The sequence below is a fragment of the Mchenga conophoros genome, linkage group LG4, assembly GCF_057382185.1.
Source record: "Mchenga conophoros isolate Kocher_MC1m ecotype Shallow Benthic linkage group LG4, M_conophoros_male_GT1.1, whole genome shotgun sequence".
Classification (NCBI taxonomy): domain Eukaryota; kingdom Metazoa; phylum Chordata; class Actinopteri; order Cichliformes; family Cichlidae; genus Mchenga; species Mchenga conophoros.
Window position 1 is genome coordinate 35,196,285 of NC_140529.1, and position 21,872 is coordinate 35,218,156.

The window sequence follows — 21,872 nt, forward strand, 5'->3', positions numbered from 1 at the left end:
CACTGTCGCCAAAGTGCTGCTCATAGGGGGTCATATGATTGTTGGGTTTTTCTCTGTATCTATGAAGCGCCTTGAGGCGACTTTTGTTGTGATTTGGCGCTATATAAATAAAATTGAATTGAATTGAATTGAATAGAATAAATACTGCTAAAAATAATATCAAGAGACTAAAATGCCTGCCTGTGACTAACAGTTAATTTCCTGCTCCAGCGTGGATCCACGGGCATCCACATCTCCTCCCCGCACATGATTTTTCCCTCTCATTGCAACACGTTGTTCGGTTTTAGTATTAGCAGATTGCATAACTAGGCGTTTTCTTCCTCTGTTTCTTCTCTCTTAGCTGCTTAGCACCCAGTAGAGCAGCCGATGATGGGAGCTCCAACACGGCATGATCTAAAAACCCAGTGGCGCTTTAGTGTGCCTCAGCTGGCTTATATAACCCCGTGTGGATGCGCAAACTGCCTTGCTATTGGGAGGGCTGGACTCACGGAGCAGACACACACGCGCACACAAACACGCACAGAGAGAAGCTACTGACATGTGGCATGCTCGTATGTATTTGTACATGCGTGGATGTCGGCATGAGGACAGCAGATCTGTGCATGTGCGGTGGAGCGGGGGTGTATGTTGAGCACAGTAAAGTCAGATTTGTCTGTTTTATGCTCGGCAGCCACATCACCGAATTTCTCACTCCCTCCTCCTCACTATGCTGTCTGATGACATCACCAGTGTGTCCCCTTGATTTTGGACGCCGTGCTCGCCGGTGATGTCACTTCCGTCGGGCCTTCACCTGAAGTGACATCATTCCTGTTGCATAACTATCCCCTCTCTCCCTCAGCTGTGAGAGCAAAGGCAGCTTTTCTCCATCTTTGGCCACCCAGAGGCACCGTGAAACTCCTCATTATGGAAATGCCAGGTGTGTCCGTGAAAGGGAAAAGCGCCGATGTATAAAAGCATCACTGGGGTTTAACATGAAAGACACGCATACTGCATCCCACATGACCTTATCTTGCATACGGGATAAAAAAAAAAAACATGCAATGCTGCAAATCATCGTGACTGAGATGACATGAGGCACTGTGCAACTCCTGACATGTAAAACTATGAGTGTGAGGTGTGAGGGTGAAGAGATGCAGAGAGAGTGAGAGAGACAACGACCGAGAGAGGCCTGACCTATATAAGAAGGAGGCTGAAATATTTATGGATGTGAGTGTCCTAATTGGCAAGCTACTGGGAGCAATGCGGCCTTCTCCTCCAGTCACAGCCTGGGAAGAGGTTAACGTGCACAGAGCATCAGTGGTCTGAGGGCCAGACCGCTGCTTCTACCCCATGACTGTCATCCTCAGCCTGAGAGATGCCTTGTTATGAGTGTGATCTGCTTTTGCCAGGGCTATGGCATTGTTAGAATCATTACCAGAACTGTTATCGTAACCGTGGTGCATACAGGCGGGAACAACCGCTCAGAGCGCTGAGTCAAACGCAGCCTAATTGGCCGGGGTTAATATCCAGCACTGGCACACACCGTTAGGCTGTCTGTCAGGCCTCGATTACAATCCCTGCAGACGAAGACGAGAGGATGGACACTTTCTGACTTACAGTTTCAAATCACTGCAGGCTGCAGGGGGAATGAGGTCAACCAGGGCTCGGGACATTGGCATTTTTATGAAGTATGACAGAGCGTTAAAGCTGGCACCTATGTTTAATTATGATGAGTGTTAATGAAACGTAAAAATTCTAGATGTCAGTACTTACAGAAAAATATAGTTATATGACCAAGTCATCTACACATCTATTTGTAGCAAACTTTAGAGAGTAGAGTACAAATATTTTTTAACTCGGATGAAGCTCACACCCGCCTTCTGTATCAAGCTATTAGGCCTCATTTATTAGCAGTGCATATACGCAAATCTGCATGTAAATCAGTGATTTATCAATATTTCTGTACCTGAATTTATTTGCACGTTGCACAAAATGCGTTAGAAGTTCAAACCATATGTACGAAAAGATGACAAAGGCCTGGCTTTCTTTGGAAGTTTAAAAACAAATCTTGAATACTATAAAAATGAATACTTCTACTCCTTCTACTACTACTATTACTATTCAGAATGTTTATTTTTATTGCCATTTGTTCTTTATTTAGAGTTTTCCACAACACTATGAGACACAAAAACATCAGGATTGCAATGAAATTAAAAAACAAAAATGTAAAGATTTGTAAAGAAAACAAAAAAGTAAGAGGGAAGGTCCTACACCTTTCCTTTTACTTTAACCTTTATATTTAAACATAATTCATTCTTACTTACTTAAAATTATGTTGCCTTTAGTTAAAAAATGACAAATCGTTTCTGGATATTATGACTTAAAGTCTCATTTTCGGTCAAATGATCACATGCTTTTTGCCCTCAATCTGTCTTATGCTTTTTCTAGTAGTCTGTTAGTGTTTTCTCATATCAACATTGGTGCCAAAATTATGATTTTTTTCTTGAATTGCCGTGAGTGTCTCAGAGGTAATGATATTCAGAACCAAGGGGATGCAGTGGGGCACTTTTGCACACAGAGTGCACACGGAGAAGTTTGAGTAGTGCGAATATTTCCTGCTGTGCAATGAAGAACTGTACCTCCGTATCTACAGTTCATGAGTGACAGCTGCACCACACACTTCAGCAGAACAGAAACATGTACAGTCACTATCAGCTATCAGCAGGCCTGGAGCAGTCACAAAGTTACAAGTGTCCATATAAACTTTTCAGTGTGGATATGAGGACTCCAGCCAATGCGTTTCCAAAATCAGTATTACACTCCAAAAAAGTTTCTCTATGAAAGCTGTGTTAACAGATTGCATTACAAGAAAGAAGGCAGCTCATAAAAATTTCTTCTCTGTCCTTCCAAAAAAACAAACCAAATTAAATCCACTCAAAGAAAAAAGGATTTAAAGCTTAGGTGTGCTCATAAAAGTATTAACAATTAGTTACTGATCTAAATCTCTAAATTGAATTTCTTATCTTTTAAGCAAATACAAAGATTAATGGGACTATTGACCTAGTGATAGTAACAGCACCTGTTGTGATTTTTAGGATTAGCAGGCAAATGAGTCCGACAAGCATCTCTGTCTTGCTTGCACAAAGAAAAAGAGAGCAGAAATCAATGGGCTGTGTTTACAGGGTACACAGCCGACTGTAACACTGCACGTTATGTTACACACAGCCAAGCAGTAAAAACAGACGAGCTGCTTGGCAGGGCTCAGCCTGGCCAGCCTCACGCTAAAGGCAGGAAGAGACGGTGCTGACACACGGGCCAAGAGCAGCGACTGGCACCGTGCTCCAGTCTGAGCAAAAAGTGGAAAGAATTTCAAAAAGAAATTATAGAAGGAGAAGCAAAATTCCTGAAGTGATTTTTTTTCTCGTGTGGTCACTTTAAAGACAAACAGAAAAAAGTCACAATTTTTCTGTGTGTGAAAGTAAAGACTGAATATATACTTACGTAAGAAGTACTCAGATGGGTCTGCTTCATAATCTGTTTCCTCGGGAAAGTGGTCTATCTGTTTACACATGCCTTTGAAGTTTCCTGTTGAGTGAAAACAGAAAGAGGGTTCAGGAGAGCTCTAAACGAAACACTGCAAAAATCTACAACTGGAGTCAGTTTGATATCAGACAGACACGTCGACCTTTTACACTCCATATCATCAACAGACTATGTATCCTCAGTTCTATTGAGGAGGGAATTTGACTTTCCTCAACCAGTTACTACTGGTGTACCAGACTGAATCTAACACGTGGGCCATGCCAACATTACTTGTTTTGTTGTATAAGTGAAGTAGATAAAGGTAAAAACCGTTTTGCATGTTCATGTTTTTGTTCTTCAGCTTTTCTCAGTCTGACTTTTTAAAATATCATTTTCACAGCTCCACAACTTGGAGGACAGGTTCAAAGGTCCTTTTGGTCTTTACTGTAAGTTAACTGAATATTTTAGGTTTCAAACATGTACCTCAAGGTGCTTTATACTGTAAGGTAAAGATCCTACAGTAATAAAGAGAAAACCCAACAATCAGACAACCCTCAGTGAACAAGCACTTGGCGACAGTGGGAAGGAAAAACTCCCTTTTAACAGGAAGGAAGCCTCCGGCTGATCCAGGCTTGGGAAGGGGCTGAGGGAAGCGACACAGGACAAAAGTCCCACTGTGGAAAAGAGCCAGAGTTTAATATTAACTATTAATTAAACACAAACTGTTTATGATCATGCACAACACTTTTGTTCTTTTAATGGTCAACACAGACAGTGTCATAACAGCTCATATGAGTGGACTGATCTCTTTAGAAAGCACACCTGAGCATCAGGCCTCTCTGGCAGCAGTTGGCAGCTTGTAAACAAGAGCTGTGCAGCTGGTGCGACCTGGAGCTGCTCCAACTGCCGTGCAGAGAGAACCTCATCTCTTTTTGGCTGACACCTCGCCGTTCAGGTATGCTGTCCATCCAGGAAACAGCATCCCTCTCCTCTCCCCTCCCTCCAGCTCTTCCCTGCCTGTCTGCTCCGTGCAGAGATCTGGCATTGATGAGGTCACTCAGGGTGACGTGGCGGGGGAGGCACCCATAAGGCATCCATTATGGTCACCTGCTGCTGCAGCGAGGAGGCAGATGCCTGGCCGTTTGATTGGACCAGATTAGTGTTTCATTAACTTCTTCATCTCCTTTCCCTCCAGTGTCCCTCTAATTAGGGGAACAGGTGTTGGTTACCATGGTGCTGAGGAGGTCTTGGCAGCGAGGCATGATGGGCACAGCGGGATGCAGTTATTGCTCTGTGAATGGCCCACATACAGCGGTGGGAAGGGGACCCCTGGTGATGACCACTCAGATATTAAAGAGAGCGTCACCTGACAAAACAAGCCATCAAAGCACCCTCGATCGACTCTCTCATCATGACCTGTGGGTTAGCGCCAGCTGTTGTCTGGTACGAGTATTGAATGGAGAAATGTTCATCTGATTGCCTCATTGTCACTTGTAAAGTTTGCCTACAGATGTAGCAAAAATACTACCATAATTCAGTAAAAATAAAAACGGGCTTATTTTGTAATGAATGAACATTCGCAGGTACTAACAAAGCCATTAAACTACTGGAAAACACGAGAAATAGATGAGCTGATGCAATTTAAAAAGCACAGGTCAGACCTGAATGGTAAAAAACATGTGATATATGTGAGAATCACCAGTTCACACAGATGTTTTCTTTAAGGAAGTCTGGGTACCAGTGTTCAAAATAAAGCTCAATAAGAACTGCTTTTAAATTGTGTCGTATTTAGTCACTCTGCCACATTTCTTTCATTTCAGCCAAACCTGAAACTATTTTGCACTTTTCCCCCTAAAGAATTTTTATATATAAGCTTTTATATATCAGGTTTTCTCTAAAGGATTATAAAATCATTTAATTTAAATATCTATAAATATAATTTTTATAAATATCTATGGAAAATTTGCAGTCAGCCATTTGGCACGCGCCATATTCCCCTTCAGAGTTCTGAAAGAGGTCTGATTACTAAGAAAAGAAGAGGCTATAAAAAGTTGCTAAAGAATGAGGTGAACTCCTTAAAACATTGATGTAGTCCTAATATTTAGTCCTTCTTTGACTAAGAAGTTACAATAAAAATACAACTGTAGTGAGGTGAAGAGAGGCTTTGTAACTGAAACTGAAACTCATTTGATCTTTGTGACACGGTTCCCTGTTAATCAGAAGATCACTAACTGGTCATAAAGGGATTTACATAGTCAATAACAATGCTCAGGCACTAAGGTGGTCAAAGTGTGTTAACAAAATATCCCGTACACCATTACATCACCACCCCCACCAGCAGCATCCTGACCCACTGATGCACGGAAGGATGACTTTATGCTTTTTACGCCAAATTCAAAGTACAAATTGAGAGTCGTCAGTCCATTCCTGTTCTCAGCTCTAAACTTTTATTTTTCTATTCTAGGATCTGCAGGATTTCTGAATATGGTCACCTATGTGGATCATTTAGACAGAAGTACAGAAGCTCCACCCACCTGGTGTTTATCAGAATAAAGTCAGCTTAATGGAAGAGGAGCTAAAGTTCACATATCACACGCTGGATGAACTGAGGAGCTGCACTTCTCATACAAAACTACTCTAATAAATTCAGACATTCAAAAGGTGTGAAACAGTGTACCACTCATTTATCGCTTCTAATCCATTAATAAACAACGAAATAAAAAGGATTTTCATCAACAGGCTCTGTGGCAAAGAGGGGGGAAGACAAAAAGAGAGAAAAGCAGGCAGAAAGACAATTAATGGGAAGGAGGAGAGATAAATATAGGAAGGGCAGGTAACAGAGAGGTTTTGAAGGACAGCGAGGGAAGATGGAGCAGGAGGTGGAATACATCAAGTCTGAGTGTCAGTGTAATTGCTGAGCCATGAATAGGGCCTCCAGAGTTTACCGGTCCTCCACAGTTTTGCACTTGATGCTCTGATATATGATGTGAAGCTCCTCTTTGGATGGCGGACCAAATTTCCAGTCAGCTGCTGGGTGATTTCTTTTCACTAAAGATAACTGAAGCTGAAGGAAAATAATCCACCAAAGCTTCTGTAGCTTCTGTAGCATGCTAGTTTCAGTAGTGAGTTGGTGACTACTGCAGGTGTAACCTCACCACCTTCTGCAACTACTACCCCCAGTCAGTACCTCTTCAACATACCTGCTTAAAGAAGCTTTAAATAAGTTGCATTTCTGGGGGAAGAGAGGCAAGGGGGGACACACTTGTGCCTCCTCTCAGAGCATATTTCACTGAAAGATGACTTGTGTTTACATACGACTACATTACACACTCCCAGTGGAGCTGTCTGAGCAAACTAGCAGCAGCAGCAGCAACCCACAGAGCACCATGTGTGTGTCTTAACAGCGTTATCAAGTGGGTGTAAGATTTGGTTTGCAGCTGGCTGGCCTATCCACAGTAGTGTGATTTGTAATACCAGCTGTGGAGAGTGGCCTATTGGGGGAACCACTTCAATTAGCGTGCTGAAAGATTTATGTGACACTTAACCGCTCCAAACGGTCCTTTTCTTGTAAGACATGTAAACTCAGCAGGCTGGTAAATGTTTTATAATGGCATTTTCATTTCAGAGGCCTCCCCACGTGAGTGTGAATGCAGGGGCACAACGCGGAGCGATCCGTTTGGCCATTAGGAGCTTTGGCAGGGGGACTACTGGTGAATGGGAAGGTATTACTGAAGACTCAGGTGTTCAGTGGGTCAAAACACTTATCACTTTGAAGAGAAACATCTGTGTGCACTGAGCAGCTCTTGTACTTTCAGCGCAGTATGCCGAGTAACCAAAGAGCTCTGTGTTTAAAATCACAAGGCGGCTGGAAAATCATATTTTTCCACCATGAGCCAGGATGAAGGTACAAACATTTTTTTAAAAGATCCTAAATTCTTTAACAATGCAATGAAGTTAATGGTGTTTCCTGCAGAATTCAAGTTGGTGTCATTTTAAAAATTACAAAATAGAGTATTCTTAATTGAAACGTCACACATATTGCTTGCACAGTTCTTCTACACAGAGTGAAAAAAGTACAGTAAATTGCAGGTGATCTTGAAATAACTTCAGAAATACCTTGGCAATATTTTTCAGACAAAGCTTGTGTTTAGATTAATTGGTGCACAAACTGCAGTGTGTTGAGTACAATTTAACACATCCTGAACATAGTCAGTGCACCGCACTGCAAGCAGCTTTAAGGCGCATCCTCTCGAGAAGAGACTGCAGTGATTTAGTATTCAAAAACCAAAAAATGTCGGGGAAATTCAGTCACTTGTAGCAACAACAGGTAAAAAAAAAAGTGAAGTGAAGTGGGTGGTACTGAGTTAAACTTTTAACAATTTTCAACTCAGCAACTGAAGCAACTACCAACAGGAGCAGGAGGTGGTCAACACTAAACAGAATCTCTGAATGTTCAACCATCAGCTAAGATGTTCAGCGTTACAACAAAACTGGTGAAATCGATGTTTACTTTGCAAATATGCTCATGTCTAGCAGGTACGATGCTTCACCCTAAACTGAACTCCAACATGCTCTCCTTTCCAACTTTGCACTTTCACTGTGCCTTTATGTTGATGTAGATTCTCAATCCTACAGTTCATGGTTGGTTGAAGTGCTCAAGTCAAAGCAACTGGACTTCATTTGGTTCTTGAAGATATTTCACCTGTCGTCTGAGAATCCCAGTATTTACCCTGGAGTGGGTTGTCAGCTATTAACTATCAAGACCCAAAAGAAGCCAAGGATTTTAGAAAATTTCAGTATGGCTCAAGTCTAAACTTCATAAAGTCAGTGAAGTAAGTGGAAAAAAATAGCAATAGCGTGTTACTTAATAATATTGATATAATTATAATATTTATAATAATATTTTTCATTGAATAAGATGAAAAAGATTTATTCCCCAATCAAAAAAAGCTTCCTTCTATAGAAGCCTATGTGTGAGGGGCAGGGCATGCTGCAGGCCTCTTATATGCTGGAGCACCACGAATCAAACACACACTAGCAGACGAAACCACAAGAATGCACGGTTACACTTCACCAGTTGAATCTAACTTGTTTGCCAAGTTTTTAGCATGTATCTTGAATATCATGTGCATACCAGTGTGTATGAAATTTATTGTGCTTTATTTAGCTTTTTAGAGTATAAAGATCTAGCTATTAGCTTTGTAAAGTACAGCAGAAAGTATGTAGTATGTAATGATACCCTTTTTTAAAACAAACAATTAACAAGTCATCCATGAATTGCTGTACTGAATTAAATGACGAGGCGTTTAGTATTTTTTCATCCTGGACCAAAATGACTCTACTTATGGTTCAACAAGTACTACTGATTTTAGCCATATTAGCAGCTCAAAGTCAGGCCTCAAGCCAAAATGGGAACTGATCTTTCGCTGTAAAACACGCTGGAGGTTTAATGTGTGTTGTCCGGTGGATGTCAGTGTGTTTAACAAGGAGTAAAATTAGAGGAATTTTAATATAAAAACCAATTTCTCTGCAGAGAAGCATTATAACATGAAGGATGAACAGATAAAATGAAAAACAAAATCCTCAAAGGACTTCAGATAACTTAACAGAATAGATGAAAAATGAAACTTTCTGACACTTCTGAATATTGAAATAACCACAGCCTGCTCAGCCGGACTGAAAAGCAGCAAGTGACCATGATTTATTGAGCTGCCGCCATAAAACGATAGAGCAGGTTTATCTGTGATCTCTTGCTGGGAGTGAGCCATCACCAGTCCCTCCACGGACCCTTAGCTGTGGTTGAGGAAAGTCTTTGAGTGTTGTCCAGAGAGGGTGTTATCCTGACTAAGTCAATCAGCCCAGACACCACTGACCGCCGTTCCCTCCTATACTGGAAATGAGCTATGGGCTAACCCCATGTCCTCTGTGTCCCCTCCCATCCCCTGCAGCCATAAAGCACCTCATTACCACAGAGCCTGGAGTGGCAGAAACACTCAGGAGTGAAGTACAGTGTGTGTGTGTGTGTGTGGCAATGAGAGGGGGTAAGAAGGTGAACGTACAGATTTACAGTTGCCCACAGCAGCAAGGCTCAGGGTCTAGTCCTGAGGGGCCGGAGCTTATCCAGCCGGCATCAGGCTCATTTTCACGGCCCTTACACAGCACATACACATAACACCGAGGAGGAGCTCTTGTTGGTCTGGTGATGTTGCCATGTTGCTCTTTATTCAAGCTTTCCCCAGGGTGATGTTCACATTTAGGTGCAGGATATTGGACCAGCTCCAGCTGAGGCAGAGCTCAACCCAATGTGGATCTGTTCCAAAGTTTAGGTGTTGACTGGTTAAAAAAGGTCCGTGACGAAGCTGAGAAAGTTTTTCTAATGCCACTGATAGCACAAGCATGGGCCCTGGCCCCTGGTTATTACAGGAACAGGAAACACTAACTCCTATTTTCTCTCTTGCCATCATTCTCGCAGGCAGATTTCTGGCCTGCTGCTGAGAAATTTCTTCAAGTTTTAAGGCAGCTTTGAGTCATTTCTTCCTCCTCGACTGTGAGTTAATCACCATTTTGCTGCATATAGTATGATCGAAGTCACTGCACAAAGCCTGACAGAACACACACGGAGGGATTTTAGCTTACTTTCCTTCTTTTTCTGAGTGATTAAACCAACATATCACACAACAGTATCATCAGCAGTAGGTGAGATCCTCAAATGCAGATGAAATAACAGTAACAGGGAACATGACCACGTATGATTCATCTATCTGGTTTTATATCCAGCGCAGAAGAGCATCAATATTCCTGCTTGAGCTTTCCAGTTATTTGACACATGAAGATCAGTTTACTTGTGTGTCTTTGGAGAAGTTTCATCTGAGAGAGCGACTCAAGGGGGATCACTTATCATTGGTCTAAATAAAGAGGGTTGAGTTGGACTTTCATACCTCAGTGAGAAGTGGGGAAGAAATGAGTGAAACCTGCTTTAAAATTTGCAGAAATTCCTCATCATTGGTTTACCAAGTTGAATCAAACGAATTTGTGCTAACAATTATCTTCATTGAGTAGCTGATTAATTTATCTGATATAAAAGAACAAAAAGCTCAGTTACACTTTCTACACACCCAAGATGACTCCTATCCCTCTTTTTAGCTGTTTACACAAATAGGGATGTTTATGGGATGGAGTCTACGCTGCTTACAATGGGTGAGGGACAGGGGACACACTGGACAGGTGATCAGTTAGGTCTATTACAGAGATGCAGACATCCATTTGCAATCATATCGGCCAATTTAGAGTAACACGTTAACCTAACGAGTCCCCCAACACTATTTTGCTAGAGTAGTTCTTTAAATACAAATTCATCTATCAAGCTGACTGAAAAGCCTCCCTATCGCTGTGTTATTTAAAGAGCATGATTTCCTAAAGTACTGCCTAACTTCAAACTAAGCTCTGTTTAAAATAAAGTGTTTCTAATAACAAAGAAGCATAGATGATATATGAAAGATCAGTTGTGTGGTCAAGTGAATCTTATGCAGAAGTGCCTACAACCTGCGGAAACTGCTCTGGCTGCAAAAAGCTGTTTATGATCCAATCTGTGGAAAAATGGCCTTGCTCTCTTTTGATCTATATGATGAGATTATGGTCTTAATAAGTTGTTGCAAGTATGCTTCAATACACCATGATGCTAGTTTTTAAAATCTGGTTCCTATAAAGAGTGAAACAGGGGATAAAGCAAGTTGTGATTTATAGTCTGTTTTAACTTGAGATTGACAAGTTCTAGTGTAAAAACGTGCAGTCAGTTTCAACCTTCACTCATTATTTATATCTGTTTTTCAAATTAAAAGTGGCCAAAATGCTGGAGATAGGGCGTTACTAACTGTTGATGGAATTGGACCTCTGCTTGCTGCCATAATGCACTGAAAACTATAACACTGCACACTGAAAAAAGTGCAATAAGCCAGATGCTGAATTTGCATATAAGGAACTCCCTATCTTGTAATTGTTATATATTGTTTAAGGAACCAAGGCTTATCAGTTTATCAGACTGAATTATGTTGAAATGAAACGGAGTAGTCATGTTTTATCTCCAGAAGCTCCGCCCCCCCAGAGCGGACTTTGCAGGAAAAAATGGCTGCTCCGTCCACCATGTTTTGTCTTGCTTTGGAAACTTAACAGCAGTCTAGAGTTCTTCACTTCGAAGGAAAATAAAATTTAAAGCTAAAATAATGTATATATGGACCTTTACTGAGGTAACTTTTTTTTTTACTGGTATGTGGGCTGGTTATTGAGCAACATGAAAAGCAAACATAAGGCTCCAGTTAGCTAATGTTGATCAATATCTAATGATGTGATGATCAAATTAGTAATAATCAAATGTAACGTGGGTTAAGATTAAACCTAAATAAACAGACCGTCACAAACTTTCATCGGTGTCTGCAGTAAGTGGTGGTACCAGCAGTATCTTAACAATTACACAGAACTGGACAAATCTTTCCTGGATGGCAGAGGAGAGAGACGTCCGGGTCACGCCTGCCCACACATGAAACCCTCTAACAGTGATCAAGCACGATAACTGCTGCCACATTGCTGCAAACTGAGACAAAGGTCTGATGAGACACAAACACGTAGGAGGTGCATGATGGGAAGGGGAGGGTGGGGGGTTGGGGGGCTGCAGGGGGGGTCAGGAGGACTTGACTGAGTAGGAGGTGCAGTTTAAAGAGAAAGAGTTAGAGACAGAGAGATTCAAGCCCACTTCTGATTTGCCAGTGGGTGGCATTCTCGAAAACTTTCCAGGCAGCCACTGAGTGCGTCAGCATCCAGAAACCCCTCCTTCCCCTCCTCCATATCCTCCTCCTCCCACCTCCATCCTCAGTCCCTACAGCAGCCGTTGCCATGTGGACATCAGAACCATTCGCTGCGGTTGCCATGGATATAGCTATCTGGGATCACATGGTTGGAGCCGGTGAGGTGTCTTTAACCCCTGGACACAAAGCGGCTTCAGTGACACAGCATGCAGTATTAGTCAGCAGCTGTTATAGTACCAGCACGGCAGCCTGTAAGCTAGCGCTGACTCCACACAGAGGCCTGCAAAGGCAGTCAGGTATGCTTGTGTCCTTTCGGGTCAAACGTATAAACTTACTGTTGGATTACACCACGGATGGAAAAAGATATATTGCTTATATGGGTCATTTAACTTCACAAATGAACACAAATGGTCTCCTCTAGTCTGCAGTTACACTATTGCGGCATTCCCATGTGGATGCATGCACAGGTATGAGCAAATAAATCCCCTGTGGATGAAAAGGTAATGGGTTCATGCATGTTACACATTGACATCATCTCCCTCCTAATGAACAGCCATCCTAGCAGCAATGACAAGATCCCTAATCGTCTTATTCATCATCATAATCACACCTTATTCATCCTTATAATCACTATATTCATCTTGGTAATGACCCTGCTAAGGCTGGGAGGCTCATGTGCACCATCGCTCCCAATACGAACACACACACACAATACTGGGTCTTTTTCCATGTCAGCACTGGAGCAGAACTGTTGCTAACACTTAAAGACGCAGTTAAATGACAGTTTATGCAGTTTTGTAACATATTTTAAATATGCAGATAAGGTATCACTGCAGTGAGGATCAGCCATCAAGAGATTTCATTTGATAGCTGCAAAATGGGGCCTGACTTCAGATCTGGATACAGTGAAGGCTTTTTTGCCTCCACCCACACCACCCTCACCTGTGTTGGTGAATCAAGGAGGCAGAGGAAGAGGCTCAAATGGCACTTAAATCACACACATTCAATTTTAGAAGTGCAAAATTGGTATTTTGTAAGCTGGCATCTAAACACAGCTCCAACCAATCACAGTACAAATAATTAATGTAAAATGTTTTTGTTCTTTTACAGAATGCCACTAATATCAATTCCTATATAATCACTAACTCCTCATTCAGTTTGTCTTTCATTGTTCTTTTTATAAACTGTAATTATAGTTTCTGATCTTTGCTTTCCAAATTGTAAGTGAAACTGAGCTGCTAATGCCAACTGATTTTGGGGGGAATGTAATAATTAATTTGTGTAACTAAAAGTTAAAAACATTGCACATGTACACACAAACTCACAAGGCTAAGAGAAAACACACTAAATGAATCTGTGAAATTTACCGATCTTATCTAGTTACATACATAAGGCTCAATTTTTTGTCGTTACCCACAAACTGTACGAAAAAAGCCTTGGTTGTTGTCACAACTATTTGGTTTTTGCACTACATTTCTAAAGGCTTGAACTTGACCACCTGGGTTTTTCTTGGAGCCTGAAGTTCTAAAGGGTCATTTGGATGAGAAGGTGGCATGGTATATTATCAGTAATGCTAGTTAACAAAGTGCATTCACAGGTTGCAAAATCACAGAATCCTGTTGCACTAACAAATACACAAATAGCACTAGAATTTTAATCAAAAAATCAAAGAAGAGCAGACTTCTTGGACAACCTGGTAGTTCGATTAATTTCAGAGCAAACCAATGCTTCAACATGGAGGAGAGGTCCAGTTCAGCTCAGTCACACAAGCCTAGTGACCAGTTGCAACCATCCGGAAACGTGCTCGTCATCTCCGAGCATGAAGTAAGGAGAGCCTTCAAGAGAGTGAACACCAGGAAAGCAGCAGGACCAGACGGCATCCCAGGTCGTATCCTAAGAGACTGCGCATACCAGCTAGCTCCTGTGTTCACTGAGATATTCAACATCTCTTTATCTCAGTCGGTGATCCCCACATGCTTCAAAGAGTCCATCATTGTTCCTGTCCCGAAGAAACCCCACCCTGCTTCTCTCAATGACTATCGCCCTGTAGCCCTCACCTCAGTAGTGATGAAGTGCTTTGAACGCCTGGTCAGAGACTTCATCATTTCTTCACTACCAGACACACTGGACCCACTACAGTTCGCTTACCGTCCAAATCGTTCCACAGACGATGCCATCTCTCATCTCCTCCACACATCACTCACTCACTTGGACACTAGAAGGGGGAATTATGTTAAAATGCTCTTCATAGACTACAGCTCTGCATTTAACACCATAATTCCCTCCACACTCACCACCAAGCTGGAGCATCTGGGACTCAGCTCATCTATGTGTCAGTGGATCTCCAACTTCCTAACTGGCAGACCACAGGCAGTAAGGATGGGCGGACATGTCTCAGCCTCCACCACTCTCAGCACTGGAGCCCCCCAGGGGTGTGTTCTGAGCCCCCTGCTGTACTCTTTGTACACATATGACTGTGTGGCCACTACCAGCTCCACCACCATCATCAAGTTTGCTGACGACACCGTCGTGGTGGGCCTGATCTCTGATAACAACGAGACGGCCTACCTGAAGGAGATTAGGAATCTGGAGAACTGGTGCCAGAGGAACAACCTCCTTCTAAACGTCAGTAAGACAAAGGAGCTGATAGTGGACTTCAGCACTAAGCAGGAGAGGAACTACCAGACCCCCGTCATCAACGAGTGCCCAGTGGAGAGAGTGGACAGCTTCAAATACCTCGGAGTTCACATCACGCAGGACCTGTCATGGTCCTGTCACATCAACACCGTGGTGAAAAAGGCCCGACAGCGTCTCTACCACCTCAGACGCTTGAGAAACTTCCAACTGCCCTCCAAGGTGCTCAGGAACTTTTACTCGTGCACCATAGAGAGCATCCTGGCGGGAAACATCTTAACCTGGTTCGGGAACAGCACCATGCAGGACAGACGAGCTCTACAGAGGGTTGTGCGGTCAGCTGAGCGCACCATCCGCTCCGAGCTCCCTGACCTGCACTCAATCTACAGCAGGCGGTGCTGGACCAAGGCCAGGAAGATCGTGAAGGACCTCAGCCATCCCAACAACAGACTGTTCTCTCTGTTGAGGTCAGGAAAGCGATTCCGCTCCCTGAAGACCAACACAGAGAGACTGAGGAGGAGCTTCTTCCCGCAGGCGATACGGTCTCTCAATCACACCACCACACAGTACTGACCCACACATATGGTTCTTACACACACACTGGACTTTCTGGACTTTGGTTTTGCACAACACTGGTCACTATATTCTTCATTTCCGGTTAATACTTGTACAGCTGCTGTTATTGTGTATATATTTATTTATATTTAGATTTCTTCATACATTCTTATATAGTTCTATATTGTGTATTTTGTTGTACAGTTATTTTATTTTCAACTTTAATTTATATATTTATCTTTATCTTATTCTTCCCAGTTAAATTTACCCTTCATTCTAATTTGTGTTGTACAGTTATTTCATTTTTAACCTTAATTTATATTTTATTCCTTCCTAGTTAAATTTACCCTTTTTAATTTTTCATATTTATTTCCTTTCTTATTCATAGCCTTTTCCTTTTTTGTTTTCTTTAGGTCACGAGCAGTTGTCCAAGCATTTCACTACATATCGTACTGTGTATGACTGTGTACGTGACAAATAAAAAATTTGAATTTGAATTTGAATTCATCTAGCAAAAACAGGTTGTGAGGGAAAAATTACAATTCTGTGATGGGCTGGAAAGGGTTGCTGACGTAGCGGCGAAATCAGCTGATGAAGTTTGACCCAGAGAGAGGTCAGTGACACCCTAGTAACCACCAGTTGCTGGGAAAGTGGTTGCTGGAGTCAGCTAGGTAAAATTAGTTGCAAATGCATATAGTGTTGCACTGAAAACCTCATTTTGATTGATGTGATTCTAGCAAGCTGCTGCAGTAACCTGTAGTTTGTTTTGGAGGACGGCAATTTGTCAGCATCGACAGTGGCAATCATCTAGTGATTAAAACAACCACTTTGGTTCCTGCACCTTGGTGACCAGTTTGACCTGGTTACAGTTAGCAACTGTTTGCCAGCCAGTTGGGGAATAAACATTTTTCCCCTGTTGCCAGAGGTTGCCATGGAGTTCCTGACTGGTCTCTAGACCTGTGTGACTGAGACCTAAACAAGTCTAGTAAAAAACAGTAACTATAATGGACATCTGTGCCCATATTGGACATGTCCATAATAGTGGACACCTGTAAGCAGATGATTAGAAAGAGACCATTATCTTATAGTCTCTGAATACAAAGGTGCTCTAGTAGATGTTACAAATGAACAATATGGAGTTGGAAATGACTCTTTAAGACATTTGTCATGGACATTTGGAGTCTTAGCTGTGAAAAGTTAACCAGAAAGCAAAAGGAATACAATATTAGCAGCCTGGCCAAATAAAGATGCATCTTGCAGGCTGAGAGGTTGGCAGGTATGTAACGCAGCAGCTGTAGCTGCAGGTGATGTGGGAGGCAGACTAATGGAGGCAGCAAGGTGCCGTCAGGTTTTGGCTCGTTGGAGGATGACTGACAGATGTTAGACAGTCATTTGACCTCCCACAGCTCGGCTCGAGCGCTTGCCCAACAAAGGCGTTCTTCTCTGTCCTGAATGGCTGAGTTGTCTACTGCTTTTGATCTGAAACGCCACATCTGCGTCTGTCTGTGAGCCGCTGCAGCACTGTGTGTCTGTTTACTCCTGAGTTGATGTGTTGATGGAAAAGAAATAGGGAGGAGATCACCTGTGATACACTACCAAAGGAACTGCGAACCCTCAGGGAGGCCAGACCCTCTCAGTCATACTTGTTTCTTCTCACTGCTTTCTTGACTCCTCTCTTCAAGCCATCCTTATTTATAGTGTTCTACTTTTATATTCTGCTTGCTGCCCTATTGCACAAGAAGAGCTCAATATGTAGCCACTGTCACAGGTTCTGTTTAGTTTTTATCATCTCAACCATCTTCAGGAGTTAATTTATTAACTTTCAATACTGCTCAAAATTTGAAATGAATGTGTCTTATGTTAACCCTTTATCACTCAGATATTATACAGGCTATTGTAGGCCATGGTAAAATCTAGAAAGAGCGGATTTTACCACGTGCACAGAGAGCAAGAGTTGTCTGTGTTCAGACAACAGTACCTTGTGAATGCTTTGTACTACTGTGATACACCAAATATGCCCCAAATGCTCATTGTCTCTTCTTTCTGAAACCATTTGAATTTTGTTTCTAACACAAATGGTGATGGGGTTATAGCCATTTAAAGAGAGCTTGTAAAATGGGCCAGTTGCCAGTTTGATGGTAAAAAAAAGAAGCTGTTTTATGCAACAGGAAAGGGTGTAGTTGCCTTTTGCAAGTGTCACCACCCTCTGCTTTTTATAGAAATTATATTGGGAGATGATATTGGGAGATTACATGGAAGACAGCTGATTCTTTCATAAAGCATGTAGTCTGTGTGGAGGTCGAGGTGGTGGATGGATCAACAAAACATTGGTGTTTAGTGGAAAGTGTTGCTTGTTTTCCACGTCCAACCTACACAGCGTTTTGTTTTGTTATGTTTTCTCTTTTTTTCACTTAAAAATATTTTTTGCAAAAGGAAAATTGACAAGAGCGAAGACGTTCACATCCTCTAATTAAATGTGCTCTCTCATACTGCTCTCTCAGTATGAATGTAGACAAACAGCAGATCTGACCACTCACAACAGACACCACTATCTGTCCTTGCGATATATATATCTATATCACATTTCATAGTTTAGAATTGATTTCACAAAAATTAATGTGATGCGAACTCTGGCCAGAAAGGAGCTGTGAAATGAGTGGGAGGATCATTTTCAGGCACGGTGTAGATTAATCGTATCTAATCTAGAAGTGCTCTTATTTTCCAGCACTGGAATCACAGATAAATGGTAGCTGCGACAACAGGAAGGGGCATTTGATCAGAAAACATGCCATTTATATTTGACAACTCATTCACTCATTATTTGGCTATGTAAACTGCACAGTATTTTATTAGATTAGAATATTATTAGTCTGGCAGGACAGTAGGAGCATAATAGATAACAGTTGGAGTATGACACTACAAATATTAAAGAGCAATGTAAAACACTCCAGAAGCAAATACCTTGCATGAAAAATCAAAGTGCTAGTTTTATCCCTCTATATGAGATGACATCATTAGATTATTAATATTGAACCATCGCTGTGCAGCATTACTGTTGAAGCTGCTGGAGGTGCTGCTGATTTGAAGTGGATTTCTTTAAAGGAACACCAGAAAAATCTGACGGTTTGTTAGACATTTTGGATAGTTTTCAGAGGTCAAACATAGTTGCTGGTTTAGTGAAATGAAAGTGATATCAAAAAGTCTAAAACTTAATTAGGGCAGCTGTGGCTCAGGAGGTAGAATGGGTCATTTACCAGCCAGAAAGTCCGTGGATTGATTCTGTGACTGCTCCTTTCTGCACGTCAAAGTATCTGTGGCCAAGATACTGTTGTCTGTCCCTCAAGTAAACTATGTGGCCATTACACTATGGTACTACACAGCAATCTGGGAACTGATTGGCTCTTGTTTAAGAAGCTGAGGCCAATGATTAAGGTGCTTCTGGCAGGCATATAAATTAAAACAGGCTTAGAAAAAGCTAAAAGCTGTCAGTCAGCAGCTTAGAGCTCATATTTTGATGAATTTCTGCTAAATGCAATTCTTTATTTGCTTTCAATGTGGACTGTTTGGCTTCCTGCTGTATTATAAGTGAAGACAAGATGAGCACCATCACCCTCATGTTCAGAGGAAGTAGGAAGGATTTCTCCTGCCTGTGGTCCATCTGTGCATCACAGCCGAGACGTGTGGAAACACCAGGACCTGTTAGGTCAGGGAGGGCAGGAACCGCCATGAAGGAGAGAACAAGCTTTCACAGATCCAGGAACAGGAGTACCAGTGAGTCACTGGAGCTGCAGCCGAGTGCGTCACAGCCTTCTGGTCAGACGGGGTGAAAGCTGTCCAGTTCTTAGAAGAGTCCCTCAGCAGCACCCACAGGGAGAGGCATTCCCAGAACACAGGCCAAGTAAACACTTCACACGAATAACAACAAAACACCTCACCTACACCAGTCACAATCATATAATGATCTCCATTGGGGGGGGGGGGGGTTTGAATCTTTTTGGTCCTCTTTAGAAACTTAAAGCATAAAGCATGCTTTAAAAAGCTGACCAGTAAAATCACTTATTTTAGTGTTAAGCACACCATGCACACAAGCACAGGCAAACAGATCCCTGCAATGAGGTGGATGCAGTTTTGCTGCAGGTGGAAAGTGTGAGGCAACCGGGAAACAGAAAAAAAGAGGCAAATTTATATAGAGTGGTGAGCAGGATAATTTGTTCCTCAGCAGCAACACTGACAAACAGCATTTAGCATCAGTCTGCCAAACTTGGTGTAAAATCATGAGACTTCAGCGTTAGAATGAAAATTAGGATGCTTAGAAGTAACTTACACTGACTCATAAATGGGGTGATGTCAACCCAAATCACTCATTATGCAGGGAAAACGAAGAGTCAATCACAACAACCAGTCCTAATGGCTTGGTGTTTGCTCTGTACTTGCTGTTGTGTATGAGTATTTCACTTCTCGTGTTATGACATCACAGCATCACATCAGCCAATCGAATTCACAACTCACCCTTCAGATTCCCAAGTACGATGAGAACATGTAAACATAAACATGCTCACGGGTGAGGTTTTCTCAAAAGACAAAAATGATCTGCAGTTACAGTAGACTCATTAACACAGAGAATTAAGATTTCAGGTGAAGTTATTTCCAACAGGACGATTTTAAAGGATATTTGTTCCTGCAGTCTGAAATTTGAAAAGGGTGAAGGAGTTACAGGCACACAAAACTACTGACAAAGAGGCTGACATTTGGCAGTTTTCTGCAAACATTTTTAGTTTTCACACTGTTTGATTAGCCATTGACTGCATTTACCTTAAACCTGCCTTCTATCTAATGGCCAGCAGGGGGCGACTCATTTTGTTGCAAAGGAAGCATCTAGTCATAGAAATGTATGAAAATATTACACAACTTCTCACTAGATCCATGACTTCAGTAAACACTTTCCTTATCAGTTAATGGTCTCAATGACTAGTTTCAGATTTTACTGAATACAATATGATATTTCTTTATTAAATCAATTTGCAGTAAAATACATGATAAAGCAGGACATGCTGCAGAGCAAGCTGCTTTTCAAAGACCAAGATGGGAATGACCGAAGTGCTCAAGACAGAGGCTAAATTTACCAGTGTGTGTGCTTAAGTATCAGAAATGATTATTAGATAAAATGTAGCATTTTACAGTCATAATAAAACTTAAAAAGTGACATTTTCATAGTTAACCAGGGCTGATGACTCCACACCATCTAAAATTGATGGAAATTGATGGAACCAGTGCGCGTTTATTCACAGAACTTGGTTTTAAAACAGCTTAGTCTTAATAACAGCTGCATGGATGCTTCCTCCATTTTTATACTCTGCAACAGGGATCAGTTTAATTGTAACATGAATGTTGCTAATACCACAGTGTAACTAGTCATTGTTTCATGTTTCTGTTTCTAACAGCTCTTCTGAGGGCGCCAGAACTCATCCAGTACAACTCCTCATCAGATAGTGACGGTCATCGTTGCTTAAATATGGGGAATAAAGCATGAATAACACAGTCTTCTAATTCTATGAAATCTCTCCTGCAAACTCCATTTGCGAGAAAGACTTTGGTGGAGGAACTAAATTATGGACAGAAGACAAAAGACATGCCCCTGTTTTCAGTGCAGGTGCTGTGTAAATGGGCAGAATACTCTAATAGCTGTTGGCCAACATGAAAAAAAAAGGAAAGAGAAAAGAATTAGAAACTGGGCAGGTACAGGATACACGCCATGCTGCTACAGGACATAAAACATCTTCTCTGCATGACTGAGATGCCTCCTGCCTGCTGCACAGTGCCGCACTCCAACAAACCGACTCTTAATCCCTTAGACCTGAATTAATGGAGTGGCATGAATTTAAAAGCTTTGTCCGGCAGTCCAGGGCAACAACAATCTAAAAAATAAAAAAAACACACCCTTTACTGTACAACACACATCCTAGAACTGCATGAGTCATTTTTAATTAAACAACCAAGGCTTGCCCTGCAAATGTGTGACTGATGGGTCAATGCAAAAATTAATTATTATTGTTTTTTAAATAATTTTAAATAATTTTTTCAGGGCTTTTCATGAATTTATTAGCTATGCCAGAGCCAAGGGATTGGCTAGGGATTATCACCCACACATAACAGTTGCTTATTATTTAATGGGCTTCATCACTGATTGAAAAAAAATAACAAAATGAAAAAAAAAAAGAATAGTGTTAGTTCTTATAAAAACTGTGACAGCACCCCTGACTGTGGCCAGTAAAATGAGGGGCAACAAATGGAGAAGAGGCAGACCAATTAATACATTATTTACATTACTAAATATTAATCACCCATAATTTCAGCTATTTCTCCAGAAAAAAACCCTCCCTGGTC

The 21,872-nt window shown here is 41.7% G+C and overlaps 1 protein-coding gene across 1 annotated transcript in view; it reads right to left on the minus strand.

Moving 5' to 3' along the window:
- cacng2a (calcium channel, voltage-dependent, gamma subunit 2a) overlaps positions 1-21,872 on the minus strand; it is an 83,860-nt gene that overhangs the window by 26,733 nt on the left and 35,255 nt on the right. The window contains exon 2 of the mRNA XM_085272090.1: positions 3,481-3,564. Coding sequence (XP_085128216.1) covers positions 3,481-3,564 — 84 coding nt within the window. The remainder of the gene's footprint in view (positions 1-3,480; positions 3,565-21,872) is intronic.